The sequence below is a fragment of the Camelus dromedarius genome, chromosome 10, assembly GCF_036321535.1.
Source record: "Camelus dromedarius isolate mCamDro1 chromosome 10, mCamDro1.pat, whole genome shotgun sequence".
Classification (NCBI taxonomy): domain Eukaryota; kingdom Metazoa; phylum Chordata; class Mammalia; order Artiodactyla; family Camelidae; genus Camelus; species Camelus dromedarius.
Window position 1 is genome coordinate 76,856,775 of NC_087445.1, and position 17,101 is coordinate 76,873,875.

Below are 17,101 nucleotides of genomic sequence, written 5' to 3' on the forward strand. Positions count from 1 at the left end.
CCCAGGGCGCCTGGGAGCCCAGAAGAGAAGAGGGTGGATTTTGCTGCTTGAGTCACGTGTCCACAGGGGCCAAGAGGTGAGAGAACCCAAAGATCAGCTGATTCTAACCACTCAAAGGACCTTGTAGATAAGTTTCACAATTTACCGGCTCACAATGTGCTTCGCGCTCGCCCACCCCTGCCCCAGGCAGGTCTCCTTGGTGACTGAACGAGTGAAACTAACGTTCTTTCCTACTTGGTTGTAGAGTTTCAAAGCTGAAGTGCGCAGACCAGGACCACCTCTACTGGTGCTCCCGACGCGAGGCTGATGCGACTCTGCTCAGCGTTCCTTGGCCTTCGGGAAGTAGCATTCCTTGTTGAGGAGGTCTTGGGGGACCGGCCGGCGGGGCGCCCCGTCATCCCCCGCGGAGGGATGATGGGAGGGTGTGAGCCACCCAGGCCGACTCTCTTGCTTTCTTTATTTGTTGCCAGCAAAAGAACGGCCTTTATTCTGTTTTATTTTTCATCATGATATAATGACGTTACATGCAACAACATGCACAGGTTTGAAATGTGCCATTTGACAAGTCTGGCAAGCGTGCACAACTGTGCGGCCACCGCGGCGTCCCCTCGGCTCCTTCGTCACACGTCCCCCGGCCGCGGCAGCCGCACACCCAACTGCCCGTATGGAGGGACTCGTGCAGCGCGCATCCTTCCGGGCCGGCTTCTTTTCCTTCCCTGGGATGTCCCTGAGATTCGCCCACGTGTGTCGAGTGGCTTATTCCTCTGGCCGCTGTGTGGGCGGAGGTCCACTGCACGGCTCTGCTGGATCCCGTTCTCCTGGGAATCGGAATCTAGAGTATGGGGAGCTCCCTCACCTTTCCAGAACTCTCCTTTCTGCCAGAAGTTGGCTGGAGCCCATTTCTGCTGTCTGCCGTGGAAGGTCCTACTCGATACATCTGGTCATTCTTTTGCTCAAGCGCCTTCCAAGGCACCCACAGCCCTCAGTGTGAAGTCCAAGCTCTCGAGGAGACCCCTGGGCCAACCGTGCTGGCCTTTTCCCCCAGAGCACACCCCGGTCTCCACCCTACACTCAGACCCCATCCTTCCTCCCGGCCTCCCTGCCTCCCGGCCTCCCTGCCTCCCCTGCAAGAACACACTTCCTCCTCCTCTGATGTGGGTGGGGAAGGCTCCCCGCCGGGCTCGGCGAGCAGAGGTGCTCCTGTGCTGGGCCCAACGCGCCACTCCCCCCAGCCCATTATCCACCCCTCTGCGCCGCGCTCTTGGTGTGGGGCTGCCTGGATGGTGTGCCCACCACTCAGTGGGCCTGCTCTCCGCCCAAGCCGGGAGCCCGAGCCTGGCACGTGGCAGGTGTTCGACAGACACTGGCTGAATGAATGACTTTGTTAAAAGAATGAATGAAAGTCCAGGGAGGTGGGGCCGCTGCACATTTCAGTCTGGCACTTAGGAGCCCTGTTCCCTCTCCAAATGGAAAAACCAGATCCTGCAGTGTGTGCGGCTCTGGGTAAGAGGCCGGCGACCCCCTGCAAGCTAGTCATGGGCGTCCTGGTCGTCCCTGCCCACCCCTCTGCCCCAGCCCCGGCCCCAACCCCAGACCCCAGACCCAGCTTCCAAGAGGAGTAGAAATCGCGTGGTGAGGAAGTGGATTAGAGGTCAGGTGTTTGGAGAGAGCTCTCTGGAGCCATAAACCCCACTCAGAAGCAGGGAAACATTCCACACTTGGTTTTGTGCATGAGTGTGTGGGGGTGTTTTTTTGCAGCTGTGAACTCCAGGGCCAAGGCTGCAAGCTTGGGGAAGGGAAAAAGAGAAGGGGGGAGGTGGTGGGGGAGGCAGGGGCGGAGGCGCACATGTGTTGTAGCGATTAAGGAGGAAGGGGGCTGAGGAGGGGCTGCCCCAAAGCTGGGAGACAGGTGGCCAGGCCGGGGGCAGCCCGAGGAGCCCCTGCAGAAGGGCTGGAACTCCAGCAGCCCTCTGAGGAGGGGTGCAGAGTGCAGGACGGAGGTGGGGGTGAGGCCTGCGTGTGGCTCCTATCCGAGACCTGGCCGCCTGGAGACAGACCAGCTGGCTAGGGGGAAGGCGTCCAGCTCTGAACAGGACTGAAATGACCCTCGGTTCTCGCTAGAGCCCGGGAAGGGATTGGCCTGGTGAGCTGGGAGAGGGGGAGGCAAAGGAGAAGGAACAGGCCCATTGCTTTGGGGCTGTTGCTGCCCCTGGAGGCGTGGGGAAGGCAGGCGCAGGATCGGGCTGGGCTGGGAGCGGACTCGACCTGGGCAGGCTCCGAGCCAGCCGAGACGTGCGCTGGCATTCCCCGTCCTTCCCGCCTCCCGTGGCCTCCGCCTGCCAGCCAGCCCCCGGTCCTCCCCACCCCCACCCCACCCCTCACCTGCTGGTGCTGGGCCAAACCAGACCCCACAGGCAGCACACCCTCCTTCTGCCAGGATGCCCTCATGTGCTTGCCTCTGCGGTCACGTCGTGGCTCTTGGCCCCCCCGACCCCGCTGGGGTGTGTCCTCTCCATTCCAACCCCCACCCCACCGTGTGTGTCTTGAAAACCATGCACACACACAGATGTGCACTCAGGCCAGCTTGTGCCAAGCACTGTTCCTGCTTCGTCCTTTTGGGCTCTGTCAGCAGCTGGAGGTGGGGGGTAGCTGTCTCTCTCTCCCCGTTTTACAGAGGAGGAGACTGAGGCCCAGAAAGCAGTGGAGACCGGCTCCTGGCATGTGCTTCTAGCAAGGCACCCATGCTGGTCAGCCTCTCAGACCACCCTGACCGCCCCTTCCAGCCCGGGCCCCCAGGCAGCATCCCTCCTCTCCCCAGCAGGTGGCGCTGGTCCCAATGGGACCCGGCAGGGGCCAGTCCTGGGTGGGGTGGGGGGGGGCCCCTGGTGGGGCAGCCACAGCCTGGGGAGCAGGGAGTGGGAGCCGGCCCGCCACCCTCCCCTTCCCTCGCCCCCCTCGACCGTGGGGCAGGCCGGTTTTATAGAGGTGCTGAAATGCCTGGAATGCCACACTGCTCCCGCCTCCCGGACAGCTGTCTGTCTGCTCCGCCCGGCCCAGGATAGCAGGGCCGGCTGCTGCATTTGCATCCTCCAAATTCTGAACACGCGGCCCACAGCTCCAGGTCACCCCGGAGCACATCAGCCCTTGCAGGCTGGCTCTCTGTCTAGGGATCCTCTGAGGTGGCCCTGCAGCTGGTGGGAGGGGCTCTGGGAACTGACACTCCTGACGCCTTCCTTGGGGTCCCCAGGCTGGAGCGCCATCTGGGGCCTTGGCAGTGGGGGTTGTGACAGCAGTTGTGTCGTCTTCAGCTAACGGCTGACACTTAGCCACTCGAGTTACCTTGGCTCCCAAATACCTGCCAGGTGAGCCGGGCGAGAGCTCCGCCTCCCCTGAGCTCTGGGGCCTTGGTGTGCCCTTTGCCCCCGTGAGCCTCAGTTCCTTCATCTGCCAAATGGGGCACCCTGCCTCTGTCTCATAAGGTCACTGTGAGCACAGTTGAGTGTGCGGAGCTCGGAGAGGCACTGGTTTAGGAAGTGCTGGGTGTCTGCTAAGCAGCAAGGAACAAACACGGGGCACTTCAGGCGAATGCTTCTCTGAAAGGCGGCCTCGCTGTCCACTCACGGAGGAATGGCTGCCCGAGGGACCCAGGGCTGGGAGCGGCCACAATTGACTGAACTGCCTCTGCGAGGAGGGGAGACGGGGCGGAGGTCCTGGCCACCTGGCCTTCCTTAGGGACAGGCCCTGCGGCAGCGGAAAGGCTGCTGGGAAGGCACCGATCTCTGCTGTCCCTGCAGGACCTGACTCCTGTCCAGCCGGGCTCGGCCTGAGGCCTGGGCAGGCTGTGAAGTGCATCCAGGGGCCCACACGGACGCGGCTTCTGCCAGCGCCGCTGCCCCTCGCCCAGCGGCCGTCTGTCCCTGGCTCCCCAGCAGGAAGCTCACTTCCCAGCCACGCCAGGGCTTCTCATGGCCCCATCCTTGCTCCAGATTTGGGGACAAAGGAGCTTCTTTCTTGTGGATTTTGAGAGTGAGGAGGCCTAAACACCCCGAGGCCCCCCATTTGAACTCCAAGCCTCGGCCTTGTAGGACATGCAGAGCTGGGGAAGGCAGGGCCCTCTGTTTTGAGGTCCAGCCTCCGGCACACTGACCCCCAGCAGTCTGTGGGGGAGGTTCTTACCGAGCAGCCAGTCCAGGCCCAGAGCTGGTGTCTGCGCTGGGCTGGGCGGGGAGCGCACGAGGAGAGATTGGCTGCTGGACCTCTCCCGGAACCGGCTCTCCTCCAGTCCTGGCCAGCCCCCTCTGAACTGGCCACGTGGTCCTTTGGTGGCTCAGTCCCTGTTAGGGGCAAGAGGTCTGCTGTCAGAAGGTGCCCGGATGCCCGCAGCTCTGGGTGGGCAGTGAGACATTGGGGCTGGTACAGGGTAGAGGTGTTTCGTGCTGGCTGGCCTCTGGGTGCCGGGGTGAGGACCCCCCTCACATGGGCTCTGGCCAGTCCCCGCCCTTCTGAGCTCCGTTCTGGAGCCATGGCTGCACAGGAAGGGCCCATCTTCCAGCATGACTGTCCAGCCACTGGGACCCCCAAGCCGGTCAACCCCGGCCCACTGCCCCCCCTCCTGTCTCGGTCTGTCCTGTCCCCAGGCTGGCTTCTCCCCTTTGTTTCCTATGCCTCTCCCCGCCCGCCCGCAGAAATGTGCCCGTTTTGCTGCTTCTTAGCTCCTCCTCAGACATCCGGAAAGCTCTGGTGGAAAGACAATCTCCTTCTGAAGAAACAAGTGTCGGCAGCGTCCCCAGCCAGTGTCACACGGAGTGGAGGGGACATCTCACCCTCACCCCAGAGGACAAGGAGCCGCCAGACAAATCCACCCTCTCGTGTGTCGAGCGTCTTCTACGTGCTGGGCTCTGGCAGGCGCCGAGGGTACAGTGTGAACCAGGAGCAGCCCCATTCTGTGGGGTCCCAGACGCAGTCCGGGGGAGATCCTGCCCAGTGCGAGAAGCCAAAGCAAAGCGTTGGCCGCCTGGTGGGCTTCCTGGAGGAGGTGGCTTCTGAAGGTCATCTGGAGGACCAAGCGTCCAGATGGGTGGGAAGGAAGCGCTCCAGAGAACGGGGAGCAGGAACCCAGACGGGGGCCCTGAGCCGTTTCTTTCACTGACTCTCCAGGCCCCCGGGGCATCTTTGGGGCTGGGGGCAGCAGTTCCGAGGGCTGCTGGGTGACCCGTGGGGCTCAGTGCGAAGTGGGGAGCCCCTTGCTCATGAGGCGGGACGAAGCTGTCTCCCCTCAGGGCCTCTCCTGAACAGTGGGGTGTTCTTATTTGCTGTTAACACTGTGCTCCTTCAGGCAGGGGGAGGTCACGCAGTGACCTGGGGGCAGAGGGCAGTCCTGACAGGTGCAGGGGGTGGGAGGTGCTCCGGCGGGAGCGCCAAGCCCCCAGGCAGCCTCCACCGCCCCATCTGACATCACTCCTAGAACACAGATTCTAAGCAAACACGATTAAACCTTCAAGACGGCGACGGCCGAGCATGAACCCCGAGCATGGCCTCTTCTGAGCAGGCCTGGGCTGCTGCTCTGGTTACTCACTGTGCAGCCGGCTGGGGGCTCCTCAGACACTCTGGGTACTGCCTTCCAGGCCTGGCCGTGACCCTGTGAGTGTGGCCCGAGGGCGCCTAAGTCCCCGCCAGGAGGCCCACCCCGAGCAGCTCACCAGAGCTGACAGCGGCCCCACGCTCGGCCCACGACGAGGCCTTCAGAGGCACTTCCTGCCTGTGCTGGACTCTTCACGGCCACCCCGCCTGCCCCTGCCGGATTCCGGGGGTCTTCAGGGGCCCCAGAGGCCTCCCCTGACCCTTGATGTCTCCCTCCAAAACCTCCAGGCCACCAATGGACCCAGTGTTGGTCACAGCTCCCTGTGGGTCTGGAGTTTGGGGCCCCACTGGTGTCCCTCCGGGTCGGGGAGCCCCAGCTGGCTCCTGACAGTAGCAGGTAGGTTGGGTGGACGTGTGGCAGACCCAGGTCAGACACCTGCTGGAGGTGTCAGGGCCAGGGGTGGCCTTCAAGACACTGTCCTGCTGAACTGAGAGCAGGAGCTGGGATGTTTGTGTCGGCCGGCTGCAGGGTCCCTCCCAAGGGAAACCGTTAGTCACCCTGGCGCTGGCTGGATGTGGAGCCAGCGATGCCGGGAGAGCTCAGGACTGTGCCAAGGGATGCAGAGCCCTGACACTCAGCTGGTGGCAGAGGTCCCAGAGTGAGAGCGATTAGTAGTGTGTCTGTGAGGGGGTCGGTGAGTGTGTGTGTGTGTGTGTGTGTGCGCGCGCCTGTGTTTGTATGTGTGCACGTGCGTGTGTGTGCGCGCACACGCGCATGCACCAGTGCTGCGTGACAGGCTCCACCGTGTCTGTGCTTCAGCACACCGACCCCAGGGGGCAGCACGGACCTGGGTTCGAGTCTTGGTTCCGCTAAGCATCCCAGGGGCCCCAGGAGGAAAATGAGACGGATAAGACCTGCCCCCCCGGAGGGTTCTGGGGTGGGTGAACATGCTGTAAGAGGCCTCCAGATTGAGAAGATGTGATCCGTGAGGGCGCCGGGGTCCCTGATGTGCCGCTTACCAGGTGGGTGACCTTGGGCATCACTCAGCCGTCTCAGAGCCTCAGTTCCTCTGTCTGTAAAATGGGGATGGCAAAGATGCTGAGCTCACAGCTCCTGGCACAGAGGAGGAACTCGGTGCAGGGCAGCGGGCGTGGTTGGTTTTAGTGTCGCTGCTGGTTGCTCTCCTCCCCGACCACTCCTGTCCGTGGCAGAATTTTCCCAGGGGTGGAACAATTCGCAGCTGCCCAAGGAGCTCACCACAGTTCCTTCCGGCAGGGAGGGTGCAGGGAGGGGGAGGGCTTTCCAGGAGCCACTGTGAGCCTTCGACCTCCAGGGCGCAGAGGCAGGGGGATGGACAAAATGGCTCAGTCTGGCCCCCTTCCATCCTCACCATTTGGAGGTATCTCTGCGTCCCAGGAGGGTGGGTTCCGGGGAGCCCGGAGTGTGGGGGCGGTGCCTTCCCTAGCTCCCGGTGCAGCTCGCAAAGTTGGGGGTCGGCTTGGGTTCCCGGGGGCTGGAGTTTGTGCTGCTTGCTCCGTGCTCCGCTCCGGGCTCTGACTCAGCAGGAACACAGGCCCGGAGCCCCGCGCCGGCCTGCCAGGGGCTGCCCGGCTGGCCCCGGCCCGGCCAGGCTGCTGTGCGCTGCCAGGCCGGTGCTGAGCAGCGGCAGGGCTCCGCGCGCCTCCTCCCGCGGGCTCTGGCCGTCCTGGCTGTCTGGTCAGCGGGCCGTGTGTGCTGTTCTCCCTTCCGTGGAGCCCTCGGCTGAGCCCTTGCTGAGTCTGCCTCAGTCCGTCCGCCTGCTTGGGCTTCTGCTTCTCAGGAGAAGCTTTCCAAGGCTGGCTGGCTGACCTCGGAGCATGATCTCCCTTCTGGACCTCAGTCTTCCTATCTGTAAAACGGAGCTATCAGAGTGGATGCCTCATTCACCCCACACTCCAATCTGGGGAGTGTCAGAGACTCGGCTGTCCCCCAGAAGCAGAAATCCAGCGTACCAAGCCTGGGGCTCGGCTTGGCCATCACTGAACTCCCCTGTGACCGTGGGCCAGAGGCCACTTCGTCTGGACACCCTGACGCGCAGTCCTGAGTTCTGGACCCGGGAAGGCGGCCTCCCCGCTCGCTGCCGCGGCAGCAGTCAGCAGGCAGCTGGGCTGGCCTGGCCGGGCTCCAGAGGCGCGGAGCGGGTTAAAGTGTGCGCCAGGCCGGCCGCGGCGGGCGGGGGGAGCAGCCTGGTGGGAAGTGTGAGTTCCTCCCTGTCTGCCTGACAGCTATAAAGGCCGCCGCGCCGCAGAGCCGCCACTGGGCTGCGCGCCTCCCTGGGAACCCCCTCTTGTGGGTGCTCTTTGAAGTGGAGGAGGGAGGCGGCGAGGGGGAGGAGGAGGAAGGGAGAGAGCAGAGCCCACAGCTCCCTGCACGCGGAGCCTCCCCTGCACCGCGCACCTGGCGCCGCCTGCCCGCAGCGGCTCGGCCCCTTTCTCCGTGAGGACAACCTGCTGACCCCCGGGCCAGGTAGGCCACCTCGCCCCGTCTGGCTCCCACTGCAGCCCTCCCAGGGCAGCCCTGAGTGCATGCAGAGCATCCCCCAGCCCCCTAGGGGAGCTGTTATGTAACAGGAGCTGGGCTTGTGGGGAGGGGTCCAGACCCCCAGAGCACCGTGAGGGTGGCCCCTCAGCTCCCAGCCTAGGGTGCCTGAAGCCCTTGTTTGCAGGGCAAGCCTCTCCCGCTGGCTGGTGGCTGTTTTTGGACCCCAGGGAGGGATGGATCCCGCGTGAGCCGGGCCTGGCCTGAAGCCAGCGGTGTCTGGGAGCCTTAATGAAAACCAAGTGTGCGGCCGGCTCAGCACCTGTCTTCAGCCTGCAGGCAGGAGCCCGGGCACCAATTAGCCAACAGGACCGCCGAGGGGGCTCTGTGCTTGCAGGGGGCTGGTGGGGGTGCAGATGGAGGCCTGCGGGGGAGGGGTGGCAGCAGGGCAGGGAGGCGGCGGGCAGGTGGCTGGGGTGCTGGAGAGCTCGGGGCCTGCAGCCCCGAACTCCAGGCTGCACTGCTGCCTTGCCTTGGGCAGAGACATTCTTGGGGCACAAGGGTGTCACTGGCGTAGCTCCTGAAAATGTGCAGGTGCTTGAGCTGTGAGGAAATGAGGGCTTGACGGAGGAGAGAGAGGAACACACATGGAGCTGGTTTCGGGGCTGGCAGGTGCGGGGGAAGGAGGGATTTCCATACCTTCTTTCCTTAGAATTAGCCGGATGCAGGGGACTAGTCCCCAAGTTTGCTATGGGTTCTGGGGCTTAGTCAGCCACCTTGCTGTGTGGCTTTGGGCAAGTTGGTTTCCCTCTCTGGTTCCAGGCTATAGGGGGATGAACTGGTGGTTTCTGAAACCCCTTCTTCAACCTGCTGGCAAGTGACACTTAGGACCTGAGACAAACCCTGGACAGAGGCCACTGCAGGCCCTGTTCCTCCCTTCTTGGGGGTAGAAAGAGGGGGCTGAGGGCCCAGGAGGCTGGAATCTCCTCTTGATTTGACCCCTGGCAGGGAAGTCAAGTAGTGCTTTGGGCTGGGGGTGCTGAATTCTTAGGAAGAAGACAGCTCCGTGGCCCTGGGCTGCCTGCACTCCACATTCCCGGACACCATCTGTGCGTCTTCTCTGTGGGTGGTGGGGGCCCAGTCCCCTCAGGGGCAGGGGGAGGCTGTGGCCAGGGAGGGGAAGGGCCTGGCAGAGCCCATGGCATCCATGGACCCCCGGCCGCAGGTCCAGGTAGCCGGTGGGGAGGGTCATTCTCCCACGTGGCCAGCAAGTGCTGAGTAGATAAAAATCTCAAGGTGCTCTTGCTTGGGCCAGGTCTCCTGGCCAAAATAATGGACCAGTCAGTCCTCAGCTCCTTGGTCCAGTGGATGCAGCCTTGGCCTACAGGTTTCTCCCCAGGCATTCTCCAGGGAGCTCAGGTATTCAGAGGCAAAGCATGGCCCAGGTCCCCAGATGCCCTCAGGTCAGGTGGCACAGGCTTAGCACACATATCACCACCCTATTGTCTCAAGCCTGTGGCAGGCATCCCTAATCACTCATTGAACTCTTCCAACAAGGCCCACCACGCAGTCACTACCAACCGATCCCAGATAACCTCAGGCCTCAGCACTGGTTGAGCCCTGATGGCTTTTCCCCACAGCGGACCCTGGCCAGCTGGAAGAGGAGCTGGGCCTGGCCCGGCAGTGACAGTGGCCTTTCTTCCTAGGATGGATGGCAGATGGTGGCCTTCACGCTGGGCATGGTCCCTGCTGGCTGTGGCACTTGTGGCTGGGGGTGCATCGTCCACTGGGGCCACGGTGAGTGGGGAGTGTGGTCCCTCACCCAGAAGGGCTGACGATGGAGGGCTGCTTCACGGGTGTGGGGCACACGTCCGGGGGTCCTGGAGCACCTTCCCAGAGCACCCCCAGCTCCTAGGAGCATGTGTTACAGCCAGGCCGACCAGCCCCTGAGCGGGGGGGCTCTGGTCCCACCAGAGTCCTTGCCAATTTGGCAGGACCAGAGCTGCACAGCCTGAGGGCTTTCTTCCTGAGCGAAGGCCTGGTGAGCAGACAGGGTGGGTTGTGTCCTGCAGAACCCAGGCCAGGCCCCAGGCTGCTGGGGGAAAGAGAGGATGGTTAGGTCCGGCCTCAGGACCCCGCCATGTTCCCAGGGTCTTCCTGATCCCAAGATGGGGCCTACAACTCCCCGGGAGGGCCTTCTAAGGCCACCCCGAGATCTGAGCCCAGGCTTTGAGCAACCCACCCAGGGGACTGTGTCCTCCTGTCCAGGGCCCAAGGACGGCAGGCCCGTCCGGCCAGGTGCTTCCGCCTCCTTCTAACCGTCGTGGGGCCTCTCACCCAGGACAACAGCCCAACGTCTAACAGCCTGGAGGCGGGCACTGATGCCACCGCCTACTGGTGGGGAGAGTGGACGAAGTGGACAGCATGTTCCCGCAGCTGCGGGGCCGGGGTGACGTCCCAGGAGCGGCACTGTCTGCAGCAGAGGTGCGGGGCTGCCGTGAGAGTGGGGCCACCTGGACAGGAGAGGGAGTCCTGGGAGGTAGACAGCCAGGACTTCCACCCAGGGCAGCGGCTGATGGGTGAGGGTCTCAGGCAGGGAGGGGTCTCCAGTTCAAGGCAGCACAGGCCAGGTGGACGGGTCAGTCTTTTCATCGGCCTCCATGGGGAGAGGCTCCTGTGGGTCCCAGGCAAGTGCACCCCAGGACCCCTCCTGTTCCAGGACGCTGGGGAACGCGGGCACCATTTCTAGGGCTCCACCCTGGCCTTCTCTGCTGAAGGCTTGAATTGAAAACACAGGGAAAGCATATAGTACCGGGGTTACCATCAGACAGACCTGGGTTCGAAGCTGGCCTTTGCCACTTCCTAGCTGTGTGACCTTGGGCAAGTCACTTAACGTCTCTGAGCATCAATTTCCTAATCTGTGGAATGGAGATCGAGCTAGATAGATCCCACCTGACATTTCTGAGGATCCAAGGGAGAGTGTGTGTGCTCTTTAGCCCAGGGCCGGGCACATGGTAACTGTTGTCAAAATTATTACTAATTCTATGCGCTAAGACCTGTGCTGGGGGCATAATGGGGATCAGAGCTCCCCGGGGAAGGGGCTAAGATACACCCTCAAGTTACCTGTGACATAAGAAGGGCTCTGGTGGAGTGCGGCGGGGGGGACTGAGTGGGGAGGAAGGAGGCCTCAGTGAGAGGAACTGGGTAGGGGTGGGAGGTGCCCAGAAGCCATCCCAGAGCAGGAGCAGGGTCGGGGCTGCAGCTGGCCACTCCTGGCCCTAGCTCAGAACCCTTGTCCTCCCACCAGGAGGACGTCTGTCACGGGCGCCGGGAACCGGACCTGCACGGGCACATCCAAGAGGTACCAGCTGTGCAGAGTGCAGGTGAGGCCCCACCCTGCCCTGTGCCTTCTTAGGCAGGTCTCCGGGCATCTTCTTGGTGGCCCTGGGTCCTCCGGACACTCCATCCTGGGCCTGCACCTTACATCTTGAAGAGAAGAGTGGTGAGGGCCCCTGGGCTCAGAAACCCTCTCCCTGCGTCAAATCAAATCTGCGGTGCTCACTGCAGGCTGTGGGCACCGGTGCCTGCTTCTGCTGGCGGAGCTCAAACGCCCCCTCAAGGTTTGGGGTCTTGGGCAGTGGCCTCCTGTACTCATGGCTTGCCCTGCACCAGGTGCTCACTGGGAGACTAAAGTTACAGGATATCCCATGCCAGCTGCAGCCCCCAGGGGGCCGCCCCTTCACTCAGCGCCCTCAGCACTCAAGTCCTCTCTGTTAATGGCGTGCTGCACCGGGGTGCCCGGGGCCGGGCAGGAGGCACCGACTCTGGCTTGGCCTCTGGGCACCTCTCAACGGGGCCAAAGCCAGCCTGAACCTGACCTCTGGGCGGGGGACAGAGAATGTGTATGCCTGTGTCCCGATGTCTGCATGTCTGTCTGTCTGCACAGGCGGGGGAGTTAGGGGCTAAAGGGAGGTGAGCGGCCTCACGGGTCAGCTGCCCTCCTGGAGGTAAGCTCTGGAGGGAGACCCGCCCAGTTTGGCTTCCGGCCCCCGATGGCCAGCTGGGCCCCTGCACGGGCCCCTCCCCTCTGCCCCGTGGACTCCTCTTCTGTGAAGCCTATTCAGTTAATGCACGTGTCGCAGGCACTGTGGCTACAGCTGCGGACTTGCAGTCGGGCCTCTGCCCAAGGATGCAGGCGAGTGGGCAGGCAGTGTGAGCACAGCCGAGGCTGATGTCTCCGCCCCTCCGCGTGCAGCTGGGGAGAAGGCCAGCGTGGTGGGGAGATGAAAGGGCCCGGCCCAGAGCACGAGGAGGGCCAGCACATGTGGGCGTTGGAGGGGTGGTCCCCTCTCCTTCCCTCCTGGAGAGCCCGTGGGATGGAGAGAGAGGAGAGGCCACCCCGTGGGCCGCGGCCCTGGCACAGCCGTCCCGGCTGCAGCCACTTCCTGCTCAGCCTGGACAAAAATGCCTTTGTCGGGCCGAGTTCCTCCTGGAGCCTCCCTCCCTGTCTTCTCGCCTCCCAGGAGTGTCCGCCGGACGGGAGGAGCTTCCGCGAGGAGCAGTGCAGCTCCTTCGACTCCCGCGTGTACAACGGGCGGACGCACCAGTGGAAGCCCCTGTATCCCGGTACCGTTGAGCTGGGCCACCCAGCAGGGGACTCTGCGAGCATCTGTGTCTGATGGGTCGCCTCCTGGAGACAATGGGAGGGCATGCTCTTGTCAGATGGGTGGGCAGGCAGGGAAACTGAGGCCCAGAGGGAGGGGCCTCGCTGAAGGCCACAGGCTGCTCAAGCCACAGTGTGAATGGCTCGGCCTCTCTCGCTCACGGGGTAAGTGCAGGGCTCTCTGGCAGCCCAGGGCCGTCAAGCTGGCTCAGACCTGCAGAGGAGCACTGCCTCCCACTCACAGGGCGGCAGAGGCTGGAACTCGCAGGGCCTGGGCTGGACCCCATCACCTACATCTCGGTCCGTTTCTGCCACTGACACCCTGGGCTAGTCCTTTCCATTCTCCAGGTCTCAGTTCCCCCATCGGTGCCATGAGAGGCGTGCTGTTGCAGTGGGTGGGAGGTAAGTCCCTGACTCCGGGCCCCCTGCCCCCCTGAGACCCTGTCTCCCCCACAGATGACTACGTGCACATCTCCAGCAAGCCGTGCGACCTGCACTGCACCACGGTGGACGGCCAGCGGCAGCTTATGGTCCCAGCCCGTGACGGCACGTCCTGCAAGCTCGCCGACCTGCGAGGGGTCTGCGTGTCTGGAAAATGTGAGGTTGTTAAACATTGTAGCAGAAGTCCCGCCAGTCTCATCGCGCCGGCTGCCCACTTGCCCACCCAGGCAGTGGCGGCCCCGGGACCCGGGCCTCGACGCCCTCCCAGCCCTCCCAGCAGCCTCTCCGCCTCCCTTCCTGCAGCCCATCGGCTGTGACGGGGTGCTCTTCTCCACCCACACGCTGGACAAGTGCGGCGTCTGCCAGGGCGACGGTAGCAGCTGCACCCACGTGACGGGCAACTACCGCAAGGGGAACGCCCACCTGGGTAAGAGCCCCCCCCCCCCCCCCGCCCAGGCCCAGGCCGGGGGACCCTGCTTCCGGCCGCGGAGTGGCCGAGCAGGGCCTGCCCCTCCTCGGCCCCCTGTCGCTCGCCCCGGCCCCGGCGGGCTGGCCAGCCGCTCCATCAGGCCCCCTTTGGCTTGGAATGCTCAGCAGCTCTGTTGAGCACCTGCTGGAAACCAGGTGCCACACATGGTTTGGGGACCACATTTGACCTTTGTGCAGCTGCAGGGAGATGTTAATACCACAGTTAAAAGGTGTAAACTGAGGCACGCGTTCCGTCCTCACCACTGATACGAGATTGGAGTCCAGGCAGGCGGGTTCTGGGGCCTAAGCTCTCCAACCCAAGTTTCGAGGGCTCCCGCCAGCTCTGGGCCGACTGCATACAGGGCCGGCCCCCGTCCCCCGGGCGGCCGCTTGTCCATTTTCACGGCCGCCCCCGCGTGGCCCCACGTGAGCGGCCAGCTCTGGCCCGGCCCGGGTGCGGGCGGCGGGACTGTGCTCTTGGAGGGGTGTCGCTTGTAACACTCCATGTTGAACTGAATACGTTCCTGGGCCTCAGTAAATGCTTGCGGGTTAAACTGGGTTAACACAGCCTCCAAACTGGGAAATGTAGGGCAGCTTGAAACCCACTTAGTGGGTGGGGAGACTGAGGCACAGAGTGGGAATTGCCTGCTCAAGGTCCCCAGTGAGGCAAGGTTTGTCTGGACTAGAACCAACCTGGAGGGATCACCCAAGGACCTGGCTGTCGGGACCCTGTGTGTCCTGCAGGTGGAGGGGATGGATAATTTCAGAGTTGGCGTGAGGGCCTGGACACCCGACCTGTGGATGGAAGTGCGGACTGAGGAGGGGCAGGGGAAGGAAAGATGTCTTTAGCGAAGGGCCAGTGCAGAGCAGCGGGCGGGGCCCGCGCAGAGGTCCCCTGGGCGAGGGGCTGTGGCAAAGACATTCCGCGTTTCCTGCCTTCTGTTTGCAAACCTGCGTGTGGGACCTCCTGCCAGATCCCGGGAACGCAGAGCCAGCGTTCAGGCAGTGCACCTTTCTGAACACATGCTGTGTGCCAGGCGCTGCAGGCTGCAGGTGGCCGTGACACACAGGGTTCGTGCCCTCACGGAACTCTCAACGCGAGGGGCCGGGGGCCGACCCTTCAACAGTCCCACCTAACTCCACCAGTGCTTTCTGCGCATGGAGCTGGGGTAGCGCGATGAACTCGCTCCCACCTCACAGCATCTCCTTGAGGCAGGGACTACCACTGTGGCCATTTCACAGATGTGGAAACGGAGAGGTAAAGACACTAGTTTAAGGTCACACAGCCCAAAGAGGTGGAGCTGGGTTTGAACCCAGACAGCCTGCTCCGTGTTCTGTGGTCGCAACCACTGACCCACACGGTCCCTTGGTAGGTGCGTGCGTGGTAACCACGGTGAGGAATCTCATTAACTGGTTGCTGCTTTTAAAATTAACATATATAAGCCACATTGGACAGAAGTAGGTGGCTGGTTTGAAGCCAAGAGTGATGCTAAGCAAGGGTGGGTTTCAAACTCAGGTTAAATTTAAATAAATGTTATTTCAACAAAGACATCACTTCCTAGTCATTTTGCATCTATAATCCTTGGGTCTGTCGGTGAAATGCAAGGGCAGCAGGTGCGCTCCTGTGCCCCTTCTCCTAACGCCGCAGCCAGCGACAGCAGCTGGCACCTGGGAGCCGGCCCCGCGTGCGGGTGGCAGTGGAGGGAGTGCTCGCACCCCGGAAACAGGCCAGTGCTGCAGATCGCAGCTCCCCCCGCCCTCTCGCCCAGAGAGCTTGGGCCGGGGGTGGGATAAGAATTTGCGGGCACACCACTGGCTGGCCCAAGGGACAAACTCAGGGTCTTCCGGGAGCTGCAAAGGGGGCAGCAGAGAGAGAAATGGCATGAGTGCTGGTCTGCAGGAGCAGCTCACCCGGGCAGGCGGGCCCTCATGCTCCTCTGGCGGGAACCTGTGACTTGGCCTCAGGAAACCCGATTCCAGAGTCCCTCTCACCAGCTCCTCCCGGAAGGCTTTCCCTTCTTAGGGCTTTTAGGCATCTCCCTTCTTCCCCCCAGAAAACCCTCCACCACCTGCTGGCAGCTCTGTCCCTTCCGCATACCCCTGCCCCTCAAGACCCTCGGTCCCTTTGTTGGGGGTCTCCCTGGCTGTCTCCCACCTGACTGACTGGGGCCTTCACTGACACACTGTGAGTGGGGCCTCGTGCATCCTCGTGCACATCTGTGAATGTAGCAAGCCTGTAAAATCAGTGTGATGTTGTGACAACGTGGGTTTTTAAGTAACAACAGTGACTATGCCCTTGGGCCCAGGCTCTGGGCCGCACAGCATCTCCTCCGTCGCCTGGAGTGGCCCTTCGTCCCTGAGCACAGCTGGGGCCTGAGGGGCCCCCTGGGGACAGTGGCAGGGCCGGACCCACGCCTGTTTGACGCCAGCAGAGTTACTGTCCCTGGGGCCCATGCTCTCTGTCAGGGGGAACTGGGCTGGTACCGGTGGGCCTCACTGTGGCCTTGGTAGGAAAGTGTGTCAGAACCCAGTAAAGCTGGGCCCGTGCCTGGACGGAGCGTCAGCCCTACCCCAGCATGGGGGCCTCCGCAAGGCCTTGAACTTGCCTCCTGGGCTCGGCAGCAGCTGTTCCTGGGCTGCCCTTAGACGGTGCCCCTCACCCACCCGGTGTGAAGGAGGGTGGTGACCGTCGGCCAGAGTTGCCTTTCCAGTCGAGAGGTGGTGGCCACGGCCGGACCTGCTGCTCACTGGTGTCCGATCTCCTCCAGGGTACTCTCTGGTGACCCACATCCCGGCCGGCGCCCGAGACATCCAGATTGTGGAGCGGAAGAAGTCGGCCGACGTCCTGGGTGTGTATGTGGGGCCTTGGCCTCCTGGGGGCTTGTGAGTTTTGCATGAGGTGAAATGCATGGGTCCTGGGTGGACGGGGGACACTTGACCCTGGGTCCTTTCTTGTAGGAAGACAACCCCAAAGCCAAAACTTGGCCTGCGTGTGTGTGTGTGTGTGTGTGTGTGTGGTGGGGGCCGTCACAGGGAAGCCGACCTCACCCCCGTGTGCAGAAAGACCTTATACTTGGAGCTGCTTGACCACAGCGGGGGGGTCGTGACTCAGGGAGTGAGTCCTCCGTCCCCGGAGCGCGTGGTACAGGTGAAACCTGGAGGTGCCGGAGGTGGCTTCTCTGCCCCCCCGCCCCTCCTCCCCCAGGATACGGGGAGTGAGACTCTGGAGGCGGGAACGCTGAGGCCGAGCGAGAGGAAGTAGGTGGCCAGTCCGAGGCAGGGCGATGAGAAGCAGGGGTGGGATTCAAGCCCAGGTCTGGGGCCCTAGAGTTAATGTCCTTGCCCCTGGACGGTCCCTGGTGGGAAGCTGGTTTCCAGGGAGTCCTGGACTTGAGGATTCTGGAGTAACTTGCACAGTGGCTGAGGTGGTG

The 17,101-nt window shown here is 63.0% G+C and overlaps 1 protein-coding gene across 3 annotated transcripts in view; it reads left to right on the forward strand.

The window, feature by feature from the left end:
- The first annotated feature begins 7,860 nt into the window (after positions 1-7,860).
- Positions 7,861-17,101, forward strand: part of ADAMTSL2 (ADAMTS like 2) — a 34,875-nt gene continuing 25,634 nt past the window's right edge. Inside the window, exons 1-8 of one of the 3 annotated variants that reach the window (XM_064490734.1) lie at positions 7,861-8,086; positions 9,805-9,895; positions 10,440-10,582; positions 11,406-11,481; positions 12,622-12,724; positions 13,218-13,363; positions 13,506-13,629; positions 16,439-16,519. In XM_064490734.1, the coding sequence (XP_064346804.1) occupies positions 9,806-9,895; positions 10,440-10,582; positions 11,406-11,481; positions 12,622-12,724; positions 13,218-13,363; positions 13,506-13,629; positions 16,439-16,519 (763 nt within the window). In that variant the 5' untranslated portion in view covers positions 7,861-8,086; position 9,805. Of the gene's footprint in view, positions 8,087-9,804; positions 9,896-10,366; positions 10,583-11,405; positions 11,482-12,621; positions 12,725-13,217; positions 13,364-13,505; positions 13,630-16,438; positions 16,520-17,101 lie in introns of all 3 variants that reach the window. The other 2 variants (XM_064490733.1, XM_064490735.1) reach the window with 2 other exon arrangements.